The sequence below is a fragment of the Sinocyclocheilus grahami genome, unplaced genomic scaffold, assembly GCF_001515645.1.
Source record: "Sinocyclocheilus grahami isolate Dianchi unplaced genomic scaffold, SAMN03320097.WGS_v1.1 scaffold1082.1, whole genome shotgun sequence".
Lineage (NCBI taxonomy): Eukaryota > Metazoa > Chordata > Actinopteri > Cypriniformes > Cyprinidae > Sinocyclocheilus > Sinocyclocheilus grahami.
In genome coordinates, this window is record NW_015506261.1 from 57885 (window position 1) to 78921 (window position 21037).

General features: G+C 39.3%; 1 protein-coding gene across 2 annotated transcripts in view; it reads left to right on the plus strand.

The window, feature by feature from the left end:
* Positions 1–21037, plus strand: part of plxdc1 (plexin domain containing 1) — a 62209-nt gene that overhangs the window by 19053 nt on the left and 22119 nt on the right. Inside the window, exons 2-8 of one of the 2 annotated variants that reach the window (XM_016252015.1) lie at positions 13607–13725; positions 13956–14055; positions 14135–14230; positions 14369–14450; positions 14554–14614; positions 16450–16573; positions 18366–18401. In XM_016252015.1, coding sequence (XP_016107501.1) covers positions 13607–13725; positions 13956–14055; positions 14135–14230; positions 14369–14450; positions 14554–14614; positions 16450–16573; positions 18366–18401 — 618 coding nt within the window. The remainder of the gene's footprint in view (positions 1–13606; positions 13726–13955; positions 14056–14134; positions 14231–14368; positions 14451–14553; positions 14615–16449; positions 16574–18365; positions 18402–21037) is intronic. The other variant, XM_016252016.1, reaches the window with a different exon arrangement.

A 21037-nucleotide genomic window follows, 5' to 3' on the forward strand; every position in this document is an offset into this window, starting at 1 on the left:
CTACACAGCGACGTACCCAATAATGCTATTGAGCTAGCCGGACGCTACACGCTCCGGGCAGATAGGACGGCAGATGACTCCGGCAAGACCAGAGGCGGAGGATTGTGCATTTATGTTAACAAAGCTTGGTGTACGAACTCTGTCATTGTTGGGAGACACTGCTCAGCTAACCTAGAGTTTCTCACGGTTAAGTGTAGACCTTTTTATCTGCCACGGGAGTTCACTTCCACCATTATAACTGCAGCCTATATTCCATCGGATGCTAATGCCAAGCTTGCTATGAACGAACTGCATTAGTAAACAACAGTAAACAACAGACTGCTCACCCGGAGGCTGCATTTATTGTCGCGGGTGATTTTAATCACTCCAACTTAAAGACAGTGCTCCCTAAATTTCATCAGCATGTTTCCTGCCACACTAGAGGAGACAAAACTTTGGATCATGTTTACACAAACATTGATGGAGCTTACATCGCGACCCCCCTCCCCCACCTGGGACAGTCTGATCACCTTTCTTTGTTTCTCACCCCTAAGTATTCACCCCTCATCAACCGTGTGAAGCCATCAGTGAGGACCATCAAAGTGTGGCCAACAGGAGCAGACTCTTTACTTCAGGACAGGTTTCAATACACGGACTGGAGTATGTTTGCTTCTCAGGCTGCCTGTGGCTCTCACACGGACATTGATATCTATACCTCCTCTGTAATGGATTACATCAACACCACCATTGACAGTGTTACAACAGAGAAACAGATGACAACATACCCTAATCAGAAGCCATGGATGAACAAGGAGGTGCAACTCCTGCTGAAAGCCCGCAACGCTGCCTTCAAATCAGATGATGCTCAGGCCTACAGCAAATCCAGGGCTAACCTGAGGAGGGGCATCAAAAGGCCAAATACTGCTACAAGCTAAAGGTAGAGGAACACTTTTCCAACTCTGACCCCCGACGCATGTGTCAGGGCATCCAGGTCATCAGTGACAACAAGCCAAGCAACTCCACTCCAACAGTCACAGATGTCTCTTTCCTTAACGAACTGAATGACTTTTATGCTGGCTTCGACAGTGACAGCAAGGAGACGGTCACCAATATCACACTCTCAGCAGACTACCAACCCCTCAAACTCACCTCCACAGATGTCTACACCGCATTGAGCCAGATCAATGCACACAAGGCTGCTGGCCCCGACGGCATTCCTGGACGTGTGCTTAGGGCATGAGCAGAGCAGCTCGCAGGGGTCTTCACAGATATTTTCAACCTGTCCCTCACCCAAGCAACTGTGCCAACATGCTTTAAGTCCACATCCATTGTGCCAGTGCCGAAACGCTCCTCCCCGACATGCCTGAATGACTACCGCCCCGTAGCACTCACACCTATTGTTATGAAGTGCTTTGAGCAACTGGTCCTAGCTCACCTTAATAACTGCATCCCACCCACACTGGACCCACACCAATTTGCCTACCGTAGCAATAGGCGCACAGAGGATGCAGTATGCACAGTGCTGCACTCGGTACTCACACACTTGGACAATAACAACACATATGCACATATACGGATGTTGTTTGTTGACTTCAGCTCAGCATTTAACACTGTCATACTTTTCTGCTTATATATTTGCTCTTTTAAAGGAAACTGCTCTTTTAGCTGAGGTACCCAGGGGAATCACTGCTGACAGGGACACTGCTGTAATGCGCCCTAACACCAACCAGGAACAGCCTCCGCAACACAAAGTTGAAGCTTTGTAGTGCGTATTGCATTCACCACTCGGCTCCGAAGCAAAAATCTGAGTAGATGCACGCTATTGCCTTATATATCCGTGTGCACGGGGAGTGTCTCAGCATGCAAAATCCACTAGCCAAGTCTCATTGGCGTTTTTTTCTAAAACTCAGAGATGATTGGGCTCGCAAGTTAGACCCCTAACGTCGTCCCGACATAACTCGTAGTGACGGACAGATAGGGAACCCATTCCACAAAGTTCCTGCTACACAGCTTTTGTGCTGATATTAATATCAGTGGAAGTTTGGAACTCTTCAGCTATTGCATCAGCAGAGTGTTAGCAACTTTTACAAGCCACACAGCACTTGGTGACCTCTGTTCTTTGACTTCAAAGAACAGGGTGTAGCACGTTAGCATTCGATAGCCGGTTAGCTTGTCATTCGCATTTCCATTCACGTTTCTATTCGCGTCTGTTGCTGTTTTTATTTTCTTGCTCTCTTTCTTTTCTTTCTCACTCCATTTTTTCACGAGTTCATCAAACAACAGTGGTAAGTCAGAATCATTCATCAATCACGGTGAGTAATGGCTTCTTCTCCTGTTATTGTTGTTTGCACCGCTTGCCACATGTATAGTTTATCTCTCTCTGTCAGCGGCGAGGGATTCACATGTGTTAAATGCAGGGAAATAGTTAGGCTGACAGAGAAGAATTCAGAATTAGAGACACGCATCCAAACTTTAATTGATGATAGTAAGAATGTGAGGGCTGTAGATACGGCATTGGATCCGACTAGCTCAGGGAGTCCTGTACGTTGTTCGGTTCTGGTTACAGAGCCCGTGCAGCAGGGTGACTGGGTGACTGTGAGGCAGCATAGTCGCGGATCAAAACACCGCTCTTCCATTCCGATCAAAACATCAAACAGGTTCTCCCCACTCAGTAATGCACCCACTGAGAAACCTGATCGAAGTGCTCTAGTTATTGGCAATTCTATTGTACGGAATGTGAATATAGAGACACTAGCCACCATAGTCCAATGTTTACCGGGAGCCAGAGCGCCTGACATCTTGGCAAATTTAAAAGTGGTGGCTAATGCTAAACGTAAATTCAGTAAGATTATTATTCACGCTGGTGCTAATGATGTTCGACGTCGCCAGTCGGAGATCACTAAAAATAATATTAAAGAGGTGTGTGAACTTGCAAGTACAATGTCAGACACTGTAATATGCTTTGTAGTGTCCCCTCGTTGCTTACCGTGGTGATGAGATACATAGCAGACTGTCATCACTCAGTGGCTGGATGTCTAAGTGGTGCCTGCAGAAGGTTTCATAGACAATTGGACGAGTTTTTGGGGCAGACCTGACCTGTTGAAAAGAGATGGTCTTCATCCCTCCTGGGGTGGTGCCGCTGTTCTGTATAGAAATATGACACATAGTCTTAGAGTTTGCACTTGACTAACTGTCCCAGGTCAGGAAGCAAACAGACTGGCTAAACCGACCGTCTGCTAGCCGCCTCACGTCACAGAAATCAGTTAATTCTCAGCACATAGAGACTCTTTCACCTAGATATCACCCTATAGAGACTGTGACTGTTCCCCCGAACTAGAAAATACAAAAAAACATCCAATCCAATTTAAGAGTAACAATTTAATTGATGTTCATAAAATTTTAAAAACAGATGTAATATGGATAAACAAATGATAAAGCTTGGCTTATTGAATATCAGGTCCCTTTCTACGAAAGCACTTTTTATAAATTATATGATCACTGATCATAACCTAGATGTGCTCTGTTTGACAGAAACCTGGCTAAAACCAAATGATTACATTATTTTAAACGAGTCTACCCCCCAGGATTACTGTTATAAACATGAGCCGCATTCAAAAGCTAAAGGTTATATATATATAATAATATATACTTCAAACAAAGTTATTTTTCGTTCTTCGTTTGAGGGCAAAAAGAAGTTCGAAAAGGCTAAGTGACGGTATACTGTTTTTGAACATTCCGACAACCTCACGCTGCTGGAGGCGGGGTTGTAAACATGTGTCACGCCGCCCGCGTGTACCCCCTAAACACAACAAGGATGGCGGCTATGAGAGAAGAACAGTTTCATAAACATCTGGCAGTAGCATTGATCTATTCAATGGCAAAAAAAAGAACAAGAACAAGCAACGTAGATGGTATGTTCGTCCACTTAACGAAAACAGAAAGAATGATGGCGAGTTTGCCCTTTTTATTCAGCAAATGCGGAGCACAGATGAGGAAGTGCATTTTTCATACTTCAGAATGTGCGCCGCGCGGTTTGACGATCTCATGAAAAGGATATCGCCATATGTGAAACATGCAAAAACACACAGGACACAGATTTCCACTACGGAGAGACTGGCCTTGACACTCCAAGTACTAGCTTGTGGGGCCACGCAACAAAGTGTGGCTGAAACATTCAAGATTGGACCGTGCACAGCCCGCAAGACAGTCGCGGAGATGTGTTCTCCTGTCTGGCCTCCGTGGAATGAGAAACGAACAGGGAAAAAAAATTATAAAAATCGCACGTCAAAGAAGGTGGAGTTCATGAACGAACTCAAAACGAACTTTGTTTAAGCCTGATTTTGTTCGAAATGACATCATTTCAGTTTGTTCTTTGATTTCGTTTGAAGTATATAGGTGCCTTTAATGATAAATCCCCTGTGATGTTTTTACTGGCTACTGTATACAGGCCACCAGGGCACCATACAGACTTTATTAAATAATTAGCTGATTTTATATATGAGTTAGTGCTGGCTGCAGATAAAGTTTTAATTGTTGGTGATTTTAATATCCATGATAATGAAAAAGATGCATTGGGATCAGCATTCATAGACATTTTGAACTCTATTGGGGTTAGAGTCAGGACCTACTCATTTTCTAAATCATACTCTAGATTTAATACTGTCACATGGAATTGATGTTGATGGTGTTGAAATTATGCAGCCACGCGATGATATCTCAGATCATTATGAGTCTTGTGCAAACTTCATATAGCTAAAACTGTAAATTCTACTCATTACAAGTATGGTAAAACCATCACTTCTACCACAAAATACTGCTTTGTAAGTAATCTTCCTGATTTATCTAAATTCCTCAGCATATCCAATACCCCAGAACAACTTGATGATGTAACAGAAACTATGGACTCTCTCTTTTCTAGCATTTTAGATACGGTTGCTCCTTTACGCTTAAGTAAGATTAAGGAAAACAGTCTGACACTGGTATAATGAGCACACTCTCACCTTAAAAAGAGCAGGCCGGAAAATGAAGCGCAGCTGGAGGAAATCAAAACTGAAAAGTACCTTATCCATTAACAACTGCTAGATCTGATTACTTTCATTTCCTTTAGAAGAAAACAAACATAACCCCTGGTATTTATTCAATACAGTGGCTAAATTAACGAAAAATAAAGCATCAACAGGTGTTGACATTTCCCAACAGTAAAGCAGTAATGACTTTATGAACTACATTACTTCCAATATCGATACTATTAGAGATAAAATTGTAACCATGCAGCCGTCAGCTACAGTTTCACATCAGATAGTGTGCTATAGATCCCCTGAGGAACAATTCCACTCATTCTCTACTATAGAAGAGAAAGAATTGTATAAACTTGTTAAATCATCTAAACCAACAACATATATGTTAGACCCTATTCCATCTAAGCTCCTAAAAGAGATGCTTCCAGAAGTCATAGATCCTCTTCTTACTATTATTAATTTGTCACATAGTAATTAGGATATGTACCCAAAACCTTCAAACTGGCTGTTATTAAGCCTCTCATCAAAAAACCACAACTTGACCCCAAAGAACTAGTTAATTACAGACCGATCTCGAATCTCCCTTTTCTGTCAAAGATACTAGAAAAGGTAGTATCCTCACATTTATATTCCTTCTTAGAGAAAAATGGTATCTGTTCTGGTATCTGGTATCTATTTAGACCGTATCATAGTACTAAAACTACTCTCATTAGAGTTACAAATGACCTGCTCTTATCATCTGATTGTGGTTGTATCTCTCTATTAGTGCTACTGGATCTTAGCGCTGCGTTCAACACTATTGACCACAACATTCTTCTGAATAGACTAGAAAACTTTGTTGGCATTAGTGAAAGTGCATTAACATGGTTCAAATTGTACATATCTGACCACCATCAATTCGTAGCAGTGAATTAATAGGTATCATATCGATCACAAGTGCAGTATGGAGCAGAGATATTCACAAATCTTTAACTTGGAGTCCGAGTCAAGTCTGAAGTCTTTAACCTGGATGGTGCGGATGCGGTCTTCCTTTTCCTAGAGTCTGAGTCAAGTCTGAAGTCTATAAAAATGCGACTTGAGTGCGACTGAGTCCGAGTCACTAACGCGAGTGCCCATCTCTGGTATGGAGTACCTCAAGGCTCAGTACTAGGGCCGTTACTTTTCATGCTTTACATGTTACCCTTGAGAGATATCAGCGATCAGTTAGCGTTCACTGTTATGCTGATGATACTCCGCTCAGAGGTGTAACAGAGGTGTTAATTATCAGACCTAAAACCTCCGCATGTAATAACCTAGAACACTGTCTAACACTTGATGTCTGCTCTGTCAATTCTTCGTCATCAGTTAGGAACCTTGGTGTGCCATTTGATTGCAGTATTTCATTTGAAAGCCACGTTTCTAGCATTTGTAAAACTACATTTTTCCATCAAAAATATATCTAAATTACGACCTATGCTCTCAATGTCAAATGCAGAAATGTTAATCCATGCGTTTATGACCTCAAGGTTAGATTATTGTAATGCTTTATTGGGTGGTTGTTCTGCACGCTTAATAAACAAACTCCAGCTGGTCCAAAATGCAGCAGCTAGAGTTCTTACTAGAACCAGGAAGTATGACCATATTAGCCCGGTTCTGTCAACACTGCACTGGCTCCCTATTAAACATCGTATAGATTTTAAAATCTTGCTTATTACTTATAAAGCCCTGAATGGTTTAACACCTCAGTATTTGAACGAGCTCTTATTACATTATAGTCCACGTCCGCTGCGTTCTCAAAACTCTGGCCATTTGATAATACCTAGAATATCAAAATCAACTGTGGGCGGCAGATCCTTTTCCTATTTAGCGTCCAAACTCTGCAATAACCTACCTAATATTGTTCGGGAGGCAGACACACTCTGTCAGTTTAAATCTAGATTAAAGACCCATCTCTTTAACCTGGTTTACACATAACACACTAACACATTTCTAATATTCAAATCCATTAAAGGATTTTTAGGCTGCATTAATTAGGTCAACCAGAACCCGGAACACTTCCCATAACACCTGACATACTTGCTACATCGTTAGAAGAATGGCATCTACGCTAATATTAGTCTGTTTCTTTCTTATTCTGAAGTCACCGTAGCCACCAGATCCAGTATGTAGCCAGATCAGATGGTCACTGCAGTCACCTGTCTGCAGTCCAGTACGTATCCAGCTGGTGGATCAGCACCTAGAGATGACCTCGACAGCCCTGAATGTCAGCGGAGATCAGGACAACTAGATGAGCCCCAGAGACAGATCCCCAGTGAAGACCTTGTCTCCCAGACGGCCACTGGGACAAGACCACAGGAACCAGTTGAGTCCTCTGCACAATGTGTCTTTGCTGCAGCCTGGAATTGAACTGCTGGTTTCGTCTGTCCAGAGTAGAACTGGCCCCCCGACTGAGCCTGGTTTCTCCCAAGGTTTTTTTTCCATTCGGTCACCGATGGAGTTTTGGTTTCTTGCCGCTGTCACCTCTGGCTTGCTTAGTTGGGGACACTTAATTTCCAGTGATATCGTCAACTTGATTGCACAGATACTATTTAAATTGAATTGAGCTGGATGATGACATCACTGAATTCAATGATGAACTGCCTTTAACTGAAAATTGAGTGTTTACTATTGTCATTTTGCATTATTGACACACTATTTTTCTATTTAATGCTGTAAAGTTGCTTTGACACAATCTGTATTGTTAAAAGCGCTATATAAGTAAAGGTGACTTCACATGGCCTTACACTGCTGCTGTTCCTAAATGCTACCACTTTCCAATAATACCACTTACAGTTGATTTTGGAATATTTAGCATGGATGATTTTCACAGATGTTTATAAATGCAGACTGCATGGCTAAGTGATCAGTTTTATAGACCTGTGGCAATAGGTCTGATTGAATCACCTGAATTCAATAATTAGGAGGTTTATGTCTTCTTTATATTGCTAGACAGTTGCCAGGGAGATATTTAAAGTCTACTGGCCTTTCTGAGTCAAAAAGCCCAACTCCTCCCTCTACTTTAGAATATCTTGAGGATGGGAAATAACACACAATAACAAAATTAACAATTTAAATTTGGGGGTGGATTATTTCTTTAATATTACTCAAGTTATTTTTCTTAAAGAAATAAGTATTCTTTTAATCAGAAAGGTTTCATAATAAATTAAATCAATGTATTGTTGTTTCCACAAAAAATCCATTGCCGTTTCCACAAAAATATTTAGCAGCATTGATAATGTAGCAAATTAGCTCAAAAGGGATATGTATATAAATAATTACAGTTAATTGTAATTAATTATAATTATTTATCTAAGCTGCCAGAAGTAACTGTAGAATAATTAAAATTACAATTAACTAATCTGTACGTCCGGCGAACATTTAGTGTAATTTCATATCAACTCTAAGAAATTTTATTTTCGTGGCCTTAGAAAATAGCTTTCTTACAGTACTAATGCATTAGCGCATGTAACAAGACTGGCTCATTAAAGTGACTGTGTTTACAAGCAATGACCAGAGAAACCAAACTCATGAAATTATGCACAAAAGTTTTATTAACTAAAACACTAACAATAGGGATGTAAAGATTCACTCAACTCACGATTCGATTTGATTTACGATACTTATTTCATAATTCGATTTTCTCAAAATTGATTTTTTAAACTAAATTAGATTTAAGACAAAATGTAAATGAAAAGATGTCCTTTTATAATTGCTTGGACAAAATGCTGCACATTTTTTTGTGAAACAGATACATGTCAAATGACAAAACTAAATTGAAATGTTAAAGGATACATATTATGCCCCTTTTTATAATATGTAATATAAGTATCTGGTGTCCCCAGAATGTGTCTATGAAGTTTCAGCTCAAAATACTACACAGATAATTTATTATATCATTTTGAAAATGCCAATTTTGAGTGGAAGCAGAAACACGCTGTTTTTCAGGCCTGTCTCTTTCAATGCAAATGAGCTGCTGTTCCCTGCCCTCTTTTCCAGAATAAAGCTGCACCATTACAACTCGGACCTGCTAAAAAAATCCATCTGTTTTGGTTCTGATTATCATGTTTATCGCGCTGAAATCATGCGTTTTAAACCATATTAGTTTAAACTTCTGATATATGGTTTTCTGAGTGCACATGGACAGAAAGCGGCTGTCACAGCATGTGAGTACTAAACTGAGTTCTCATTCACACACAAGCTTACGTTAAAAACACACAAGTTACAAAAACAGTCGTTTATGTCTGTGAAGGTAAACAACTGGGAAATAAATTGCATGTTTATTTTAGATCTGTGTGGCAGCAGCAATATACATTAAATCAATAAATCCACTGCTCTCTTGTCTCCCCTGAGGCTGGGTCTCTAAATAGTGTTCTGTGCTCGTCAAAAAAACCCTCTTCATATAAACAAAGGCTTTGCCTGTGCTCTTTCCATTCACAATTAGAGACAGCCACTGCATTTGAATCACAATCCAAACAAAGATGCCGAATATATGCAGCATGAGCAGTTTTAAAAAAATCTAAATTAGATTGTATAATTTGAAATTTGAAAACAAAAACAGAATGCTCTGACTTTAGTTTTGTGAAACTATACTACATAAAACATTTGCACAAAACAAAGACAGTAGAAGCTCTGAAAGAGACGCAATTTCACTCTCTTACAGCAGGTGGCGCTTATGGAACAGCAGAGATACAGCGTTTCCTTGGTTACCACTGTAAACAAAGCAGTGCAGCGCTCATGAATGCTGCTTTAATATGCATTATACAATGACGAGATGAAAAAAAATATATAATCTAAACATTTTTAAAGACAGTCAGTTCCCCTCAGAGATACATTCATATAAACTCCCAACCCCAAATGTATCACGATTCGTTTAACATCTCAACCGATTTGAATCGTCTCATATTTGTATCGATTTTCATCCGGCACGCGGTGAATCGTTACATCCCTAACTAACACATAACTAGTCTAAACAAACATATACTCTCACTCACATGTATATACATAGAGAAAAAGGAAACTAAAAGTGAATGAATGAAACGGTTATAGAAACCAGGGAATGAAGCTATGGAAAAAGAGTAAATTAACCACCTGAGTGAACTACCAGTGCCTTTGTAACAAAGTGGTCAGCCACTTACACTAAACCTCTGTTTAGCTTAGTAAAAGGGGTCATATGATGCAATTTCAAGTTTTCCTTTTTCTTTGGAGTGTTACAAGCTGTTTGTGCATAGATAAGATCCCTAAAGTTGCAAAGACTAAAGTCTCAAACCCAAAGAGATATTCTTTATAAAATACTTATAAAGAACACGCCCTCCTAAAACACCTTCCCAGTGTGTGGGAAGATTTGCATAACACCGCCCAAATGTTCACGCAAAGAAAGAAGGCGTAACTTTGATTCTCGCTGTAGTATTGTTGCCGCCGCCGCTATGACGTGGAGACACTGTGTGTTTCGTTGTGAAAGTGAAACTACTTTGGTTGGCCTTCCAAAAGAGGACACAACTAGAAATCAGTGGTTAAGTTGTATTTAAAACACTGTTCCAGAACAGTTCAACCCAAATATTCAGATGTGTGCAGCACATTTTACAGAGGACTGTTTCTTGAACCTATGAGAGTAGCCTACAATGCCATCTGTGCACAAAGGCTGTTTCTATAAAATGGGGCAATTCCAACTTTGCAAGGACAGTCTAGTGCTTCTGACTCACAACGTACTTACAGTACATTTTCATATTTAAAGACTTTGCAACTGATGATTCAAACGCGAGTTTTGGACAGTAAAGTAGCGCTTGTTGTTTGTTGTTTCTCCGATCACAAATGCAGACATGGTTTTATGTTTACGTGGCACGATACGAAATGCAACGTGTAAGAAGACAGTATAAGTCATTATAATCAGTAATTATGTCCCCAATGGATGCAATAAATGCCTCGCTTGTAATGGGTTTTATTTTTTTATTTTTTTTTTTTGACATGGCATCACAGTATGGTAAGGGGCATAACATTTCCGTCCCACGATTGAGGTATTCGGCCAATCACAACGTACTGGATAACTGGCCAATCAGCGTACATCTCGCTTTTCAAAACGATGAGCTTTGTAAAAATCAACGCGTTTCAGAAAGGCAGGGCATAGAGGAGCAACAATAATGTACAGTATGTGGGAAATAATGTGTTTTTTAACCTTAAAAACCATAAACACATTGCATTACACCAAATACACCAAATAATGTTCTTTTTAGCAATGTCATATGACCCCTTTAAATGTACGATATTTGCCATTGAGCCAGCGTCAGAATGCAGTCTCGGATGGAAGTCTTGATGGTTTGTTTGCTTAAGATGTTGAAGCTTCTTCTGCAGTTCCTTCCGGACTGAGGACTGGCGAACAGAGGCCTGTTCTGCCTCTGGGTGTTAGTCGTGGCTTGGGGGTATTTCGCAGACATCCTGACACCCACTCCAGTTGAGTGGTGTATTGGGATATTTGTTAAATATAACAAATAATAATGTGTCTGATTTGTTCAGCCATTACAATCATAATAATAAATGATTATTGAGCATCAAATTAGCATATTAGAATGATTTTTGAAAGATCTTGCGACACTTAAGATTGGAGTAATGGCAGCTGAAAATTCAGCTTTGCCATCATAAGAATAAATTACATTTGATTACATTGATAAAAAACTGTATTTCTTATGAAAATGCAGCCTTGGTGAATGGAACCTTGTTTCCACAACAGGATTAAAAAATAAAGGAAAATAAACAATAGCAACTTTTTATCTCATAATTCAGACCCCCCCCCCAACATATAAACTGGCAATTCTGAGAAGAAAAATCCAGATTGTAAGAAATCAAACCACAAATGTGAAAAAAGGTCCGAATTTTTAGATAAAAAGTTGCAATTATAGTTTCATGATTTGTTCAATGGCAGAAAAATTTAGATGTAATCTCAGAATCCTGAGAACAAAGTCAGAAAAGTGAGATAAACTCAACTGCAAAGTGTAAACTCTGAACTGCAAGAAAAAAGTTAGAATTTTGAGTTTACATCTGACAATTACCATCTTTTAAATCAGTTTTATTCTGATTTGTTTACATGTCAGAATAATAGTCATGGTCAAAAATTTTGTCAGTGACATACATTTTGTGTTTTGCAAAGTTTGCTGCTTCAGCATTTGTAGATTATTTTTCCACATGTTTCTATGGTATACTGAAAAACAATGATAAGCATATCATACGTTTTAAAGGCTTTTATTGGCAAAAAATATAATGAGTCAATATTTACAGTGTTGACCCTTGTTCTTCATAACCTCTGCAATTCGCTCTGGCATGCTGGATATTAGATTCTGGGCCAAATCCTGACTGATGGCGATCCATTCTTGCCTTATTAATTCTCAGAGTTGATCACAATTTGTGGGCTTCTGCTTGTCCACTCGCCTATTGAGGACTGACCACAGGTTCTCTATGGGATTGAGATCCGGGGAGTTGCCTGGCCAAGGATCCAAAATTTCAATGTAATGATCTTCGAGACACTTCTTTATCACTCTTGCTTTGTGATATGGTGCTCCATTGTCACAGGACTCATGGTCGCACTCACCTCTCTTCTCCGAACAATCAATTTTTCAGGTGTCCCAAACAGTCGGAAGGGAGCTTCATCAGAGAAAATAACTTTGCACCAGTCCTCTGCTGTCCAATCCTTGTACTTCCTGCAGAATTTCAGTCTGTCCTTGACGTTTTTCTTGGAGAGAAGTGACTTCTTTGCTGCCTTCTTGACACTAGGCTGTTGTCCAAAAGTCTTCACCTCACTGTGCATGCAGATGCTCTCACACCAACCTGCTGCCATTCGTGAGCAAGCTCTGCACTGGTGGTGACACGATTCCGTAGCTGACTCCTCAGGAGGAGACGGTCCTGGCGCTTGCTGGACACTCTGGGACGTCCTGAAGACTTCTTCACTGCAGTCGAACCTCTCTCCTTCAAGTTCTTGATGATCCGGTAAATTATTCTTTCAGGTGCAATATTCTTTGTAGCAATTTTCTTGCATGAGAGGCCATTTTGATGCAAAGCGTTGATGGCTGCATGTGTTTCTTTGGAGGTAACCATTGCTAAGAAGAACACAATGATTGGAAGCGCTTTTTCCCTCCTTTTATAGCAATCAGTCTGACTAGTACTAGTACTAACCTGACTAGTACTCATTCACACTTTCACATGTGCTGCCGATATGATTAGTCAATTAATGTTAGCTGGTCATTTTGTGTCAGGATCAAAAAACAGTGAAATTTGTTTTTTTTGTGTGAAAAGTTCTCTCTTTTTTTGGCCAATTAAGCTTTTAGCAATTATTTAAAATACATCTGATCATTCTACACAATGATCTAGAAACAATGTAAATGAACACCACAACAGCGTAAGCAGCAAACTTTGCAAAACACAAAAACGCAAAAACCTTTGGCCATGACTGGACATCTCTTATTTCAAAAACTATAAAAAAATATTTTGAACAGTAGTATATATCGCAATACTGTTTGACTATCTTATCAGTATTGAAATACGTATTTTAGTTTATTAGAAAATTTCAGTCAGTTAAATGGAGAATTAACCTCACTTTGGTGCTCCAGGTGACATATTTGTGGTGCAGTGGGACAACGTGAGGCTGAAAGATCGAGAGACTGAAGGAGCTTTCACCTTCCAGACTGTTCTCTGTCATAACGGGACCATTGTTTTCAGCTACAAAGACGTAAGTCAGGTTCTGCAGTTTAACCAAGATCAATTCAGCACACATATAGCCAGCTGTTGAAATGCTGAGTATTACTATGAAAATGTAATCACCACTTAAAGTTGTTTTCATAAAAACATTGTGAAATAAATTGCTCACAGCCCCATTACCATTGCATATCAAATTTACAAAAGAAGAGTGAATATGATTTTGATAGTGTCCAGTTTCCTTCTTTTGACTTTTCATAACAGGTTCCTTTGCCTGTGGAGAAAATCAACTCCACTGAGCATCCAGTGAAAGTGGGACTCTCTGATGCCTTTATGGCTCTTTTGTCTTCTCCACAGTCTCCAGGTCAATTGAGACCTTTAATTTATGGTACATTTACACTGTTATCCTTTTAACCAATACTTCATTGATGTGTCATCAACAGGTGCTAAACGGCAGACTATTTATGAGTACCATCGGGTGGAGATTGACACAACAAAGATTGTCAATATCTCAGCATTTGAGTTTACCCCCTTACCAAGTGAGTAAATCGATCACAGCTTGCCCTTCTCTTCTTTACAACAATCACAATTGCTCACATTGAAAACAAATATTCATGAATTTGACTATTTACAGATTTGCACCCTGACATTAGACATTATATCCTGTTTTATGCTAGCCTGCCTCCAGCACAATTCCTGTGAACAATGTATCCAGTCCAACCTGACATCAGGCTGTGGGTGGTGCAATACTCTACAAAGGTAGCAGCGTTAGATCTGAGTATCTGCTGTGTGTTTCTGCAGAATTCAGGTAAGGCATTTGTTCTCTCTTGACAGCTGAATGTATGCATCAATAATCTTTCAGGTGTTCGACTGGAATAGACCGATACAGGCAAGAATGGCTGGACTACAGTTGCTCTGAGGAGGTATGGACAACGAGTCACCAAATATGCATAAACCTTTTTACTGCTGTGGGTACTGCTGCTGCCGCATCTGCAAAATCCAGTTGCAGTCTTTGACTACTCAGTGGCGCTTTAACCATAGACTTTGACAAGTTATCAGACAAATGCTCCAACGTGCAGTTTCATGAGTAGCAGTCAGCTTTGCCTTGCCAATGGACTAGATTTGTCAGCTGCAGTCAGCTAATAATCTAAGAAAAAAACTAAGGTAAACAAAAATTCATATTCACAGAAGCAAATTACTAACTTATTTGCGTTTGTTATTTAGAATGAAATGAGAGCAGCACACTTTATCCATCTCACTCCACAATAATACAAATAATCATATATAAAACTCGACAAGTGATCACGCTGCATTTGATGTGGAAAACCGTAGAATTGACTTTTGGATAATAGCATAAATTTTGTTCATGGGGAAACCCCAACCCCACATAAGAAGTGTTAAAATGATGAATTATTATATACAGTGGGGCAAAAAAGTATTTAGTCAGCCACCAATTGTGCAAGTTCTCCCACTTAAAAAGATGAGAGAGGCCTGTAATTTTCATCATAGGTATACCTCAACTATGAGAGACAAAATGAGAAAAAAAATCCAGAAAATCACATTGTATTCACTGTAATAAGAACTGCAATGACTTTTTAAAGTTGTTCTGAATTTTGATCCAAAGCACAATCATGCATTATACTTTACTGTCACTATTAGTCCTGTAGATTCAATCTTTCACATATTCCATAGCTTATTGTGAATATAAACCTTCAATTTTGGACACCGCAAAGCTAAAGTGCACCCTATTTCTGCATTTGGAAATGAATGTTGTAAATTGAGTTCAGCTGAAGTCATTTTCACAAAAGGCTAACATGTAAATAGATATGTAATACATATCTCATTAATGACAAAATTATTAGGCTGAATTGTGTTGACTAATTCATGTTTTATTTTTTACATTTTGGACGGATTCCCCCAACCACACACATGCCAAAACTTATTCTGCATATGAATCACATAAATTAATAACTGTCCTCAGACTTTATAGGCCTAAACGTGTAGCTTTAATAGGCATTTTGGTTGACTACCTACCAGGGTTAGGTCTATATTCTGTCATCATTTACTCTCAAGATGTTTCAAAAGTTTCTTCTGTGTAATCAGATAGATAGATAGATAGATAGATACTGTAGGTAGGTAGGTATTTGGAAAAATGCCTCACTGTTTTTGTACATGAAATGACAATCAATGGGGTCCAGTGTTGAGTTGGGCTAGTGTTGTTATTGTTAACTAAAACTAGTAGAGTTTTCATTCATAAAATTAAGGTGAAAAATATATATATATTAGATAGATAGCATTGGACTACATTGATAAAAACAGTTGAAACATTTTTCAAAATATCTTTGCTTTCCATGGAAGAAAGTTATATAGGTTTGGAATTGACATGAGGTAAATGACAATTTTCATTTTCGCATGAACTGTTCTTTAAACAAGTCATTCATCAACTGTGAATTTCTAGTGCCACCAATCATATGTAAATGTGGCTGTTACTGAGTAACTCTTATAAAATAAAATTCTCAAAACATAATTAGGCAGTCAGAAGAATGATAATCATATTTACTGTATGTCTATTGTATTGTCAGAATAAAGGTTAATAGAAATGGCCATAATACTACTTTAATGATGATGAATCATCATTTACTTCCTGTGGCAATTATGGTGGCTATGTGGGCAATGTTAGAGCCAAAGTGAATGCTGGCTTTTTATTCACACTTCCTTGTATTAAAGCATAATTTGAGTTGGTATGTGCTTGTCTAAGGCAAAAGACACATGTGACGATTATGCACACAGAGGACCAGAGAGTTCAGTCAGCCCTTTTAATTCATCATCGTCAGTGATGACTCCGTCCCCTGCAGCTCGACCCGCTAATCCTGTGACCGAAGGTAAGTATGTCCAATAAAAATCTCAATGATACTTAAAGGGGTCCTATTATGCTTTTTCACTTTTTTAATATTAGTCAGTGTGTAGTGTGTATGTTTGGGCATTAAAACGATCTAGAAAGTTACAAATCTCAAAGTCCACTCCAAAGGGAGATATTTCGTTTTTTTAAAAATCCCTTTTCAAGAACTACAACAAATGGCTCGTTTGGACTACAGCGTTTGTTTTCCGGGCTTTATGATATCACAAAGCGGCTCATTAGAATTTCATTACAAATAATTCCCGCCTACAGAAATTCGAATGGTTGGGGAGTGGGGAGGGGAGGGGCGAGGTTGTGGTTAGAACGCTTGGTTGAGTGAGTGCATCAGACGAGACGACGAAGAAGAAGAGCTGCTGCAGAGTTAGTGCGTCAGAGAAAACGAAGAAGAAGAGTTGCTGTGCTGTAGCGTCAAATTTTCGGCATGTCTAGAACAGCGGTTCTCAATTCCAGTCCTTGTGTACCCCCGCTCTGCACATTTTGTATGTTTCTCTTATTGCTTCATACGTTTGTTATATTTGACTAAGTGCCCTGCGAAGTGGACATTACCGGATATTCCTCCATGGTTATATGTTCCATACAAAGGGAATTTAAGTGCGCGAGACGTGAATTAAAATTTTATTTATTTACAGAGGTATATTATGTCCCACTTCACGCTTCTCTAGCAAGTTTCGTTTGTGTGTGAAGACGCTGCAGGCAGCAGCGCAGCGCAAATCTGTAAATTAATATTCCGAAGTGAAGTAAACTTCAATGGATTTCCCCTGCTCAGGGAATAGGGAGCAATGGCCACTGTGTTAACAGGTGTGTTAACAAAGAGAGACGTGCAAAACATGCAGAGCGGGGGTACGCAAGGACTGGAATTGAGAACCGCTGGTCTAGAACAATTCTTACAAGTACAACACGGCGTAGCTGGGCACCGCGGACAGACACCGAACGGCGCTGCCGGTGTGCCTACACTCACAGAAAATAAAGTATTTGAATTTTAAAGACGTGGCGCGACGCTGCGCTTCTCGTCCAGTGTGCAACCGCCTGAAACGCTGTTTTTTTCACCTCCGTGCCCAAACGTCTTTGTTTGGGCTTTCGAAAGCGGATGATGTCAGGAAACAGTGGTTGCAATTTATTTTTTAACTCTGTTCCTGAGCATTATAACCCCAATTTGCTATTGTGTGCTGCGCATTTTACTAAGGACAGCTTCCACAACACGAGTGAGTAGTGCCGGATTCGCCAAAAAGCTTTTGTTGAAAGACAGAGCAAGGGGCGTGGCAGGACTGAAACACCGTCTAAGCTGTTCGCCAATCACAACGCACTGGGACAGCTAACCAATCACAACACATTTTGTTTTTCGGAAGGCGGACCTTCATCAAAGCTGGAACTAATCGAGCCGTTTGTGCCAGGATGGTGAGAGAGGTGTTGTAATAATGTAAATTATGTGAAAAATAATGCGTTTTTCGAACCACCAAACATGAGAGCATGTTCTAGTACACCCCCAAAACAAAATCAAGACTTTGTAAAAGAGCATAATAGGACCCCTTTAACAACAGACCCTTTAAACCCACCACACTCATAACAGCAGCATTTTTGTGATTACTAAGGATCAGTCTGCATGATTTTTAAGGTCTTTGCGGTCAGCTAGACTGATAATGTATGTCTTGTCTTGTGTGCATTGTGCATGCAGCCCTTAAGTTAAAATACTTTTGTTATGTCCTACCTGGTCTTGTGCTTGCATTGCTCTGTACAACAACAGTCTCTTTCCTCCACAGATGACACTAAACTTCTCTTTCACCACAATGGCAATGGTGAGTCAGTTAATGGCTTTGTGCTTCTTGGCTGTTACTCCTTCATGATGAGTATATTTCAGCACTTCTGGAGTCTGAAATCCAGTGGAAAGAGTTTGGCATGATCACAGATTTTATAGAGAAGCTTTTTCATCTAATCCTGTAACTAACTATGTAAGGATATTTAAATTGCTTCTTATCACCATTCCAACACCTTTATTTCTGTTCTTTTTTTCCTAATATTTATTATTATAATAGTGACAAAAAATTCACAGAAATCCAATCCAATCTTGAATAAGATTAATTAGATTTTTCATACCTCCACTGGCAGTTTTTATTTTATTTTTTATATTATTCTTTTTTGCACAAATCATTTTTTTATAAAGTCTAAACAGAATAAGTGTGAGTGGAAAAATAAACAGTTAAAAGTTTTTCTGCACATGGAGGGGGAGGGGGGGGGGGGGGTTTATAAAAAACAATCAAAATTAATGAATAATAATTTAGCCATAAATAAAATGATCCACATGATGACCTTTCACCTGATGATCTCATCTGGGACGATCCATCACATTCAGACACCTTTAGTAATTTAGCGCACCAGGATGCCTTCAATGACGTCCGCGGCTGCCGGTCCCGCAGTGGAGTTCTCAGCGGAGTGGTGTGCTTGTATACTTGTATTACTAAATTACTATTTTGCAAGAACGACATGAAGAGAACATGCACAGCTGTTGTTTATATTGCTGTTTGTAGCCTGATGATATGTAATTCAGTACTATATAGTTTATTTATTTATTACCTGGAGATAACTTGAAAAACACACATACACCATATATTTTCGCAATCGTGTGTTTATTGTCTTTACGTTTCATCAGTAAAAACATTTCTGCTTTTTATTCAGTTCAGCTACAGCGATAGTCAGATGCTTTTCTCCATATTAGGGATTTCCTGCACGTCATAAGTTATTACTTCTATGAGTCTGTTTCGGACTTTCTGCGCGAGAGCATCCTTCCGGCTTTGAGTATGAATGAAACATACACTGCATGAGAGAGTTCAGTGCTCCTGATTCACATCTCCTCATTTTTGGATACGAATAAAACATCAGGTCATTCTCAGACTATCGATCCTGTCTATTTGAATTTAAATCTAGATTTAAATCTAAAAACCTCTACATGAACACACCTGCCCGAATGAAGTGCAGGGGACGAATTTACATTTTATTAAGTTGGCTTGAGAAAGCCAACTTACTGATCTACTATTTAAACTAGTGCTAGTAACATGTTGCTATATCTTTTCAGACTGATCAGACTTAGTTTTTTTTATAAATAATTATTAAAAATGAAAAATTTCCCATATACTTACATTGGCTGAGAAAAATTGCGCCCCTACAGGAGCAATTCTCTCCTCTAGAAGGAGGAGCCGAATTACACCTCTCAGTTTCACTTTGAAATCGGTTAAAATACAAATAAATACATACATTTCATCCACACTGACAAGCTACACCAACATATCTGATCATTACCAGGATAGGATAATATGACTGTCTGATGGCCAGAGAACATGTGAAAGACGAGAGAACTGCCACTGCACCGATCAGCGATTGCAGTCCGTACCTGCTCACAACAGCGAATTCCCCAAATGTGGGAATCTCGACTGCATAATTTATGGTAGTGGGGGACTGCGTTTGTGCTCTCCCCTGAATTGTTTTTCAGGAAGACTCGTAACCCAAAAGTTGCGGGTTCGAGTCTCGTACCCCAAATGTGTCTCGTACCGGCAGGGATTGTATGTGGGGGGAGTGAATGTACAGCGCTCTCTCCCACCTTCAATACCACGACTGAGGTGTCCTTGAGCAAGGCCCCCAACTGCTCCCCGCGTGCCGCAGCTAAAATGGCTGCCCACTGCTACGGGTGTGTGTTCATGGTGTGTGTGTGTTCACTGCTGTGTGTGCACTTTGGATGGGATAAATGCAGAGTACTAATTCCGAGTATGGGCCACATGTCACGTCACTTTCACTTTAATTTTCAAGATCTTGAAAATATCTATTGTTGCTTTCACTATGGCTATAACGATAACACAAAATAATATTCAATCTCACATTAGACACTTTTAACATTGAATAAAGCACATACTCATTACCTGAGATTATCACTGTCATATTTTGTATGCTGTTTGCGACGTCGCAGAAAATAAAAACCGTTCCTAAAAGAGAATCCCATGTCGCTTATTGTCACGTGTCGCTGTCATGGGTGGTTAGGACAAAAACAACATAGAAAAAGATCATTTTTATTGCATCATATCTGATTGGGACACACGGTGTTACAGTTTGATCCCCCCAAAAAATCTAAGCATAAAAATATGAATACTGACAAATCTAATAATTGAATCTGCAATTAGGGAAAGTGGAGAGAAGAGATCCAGTCTGGGAATGAGCAGGAACAGTTGATTTGCATGGCAGAGATGGAGATCCAGATTTTTTGTTTGTTCATTTGTTTTTAATATTCAACAGGCAAAGTTCTTCTGTATAAATGTTCATAATTGTTTGAATAAAACTACTGGGGGAAAAAAATCAGAATATTCATCTTCTGACCATCTTTTGTGACCATTGTGATTATTTTAACAAAAGCAACAATAATATAATAATTGTAATAATAATAAAAAAT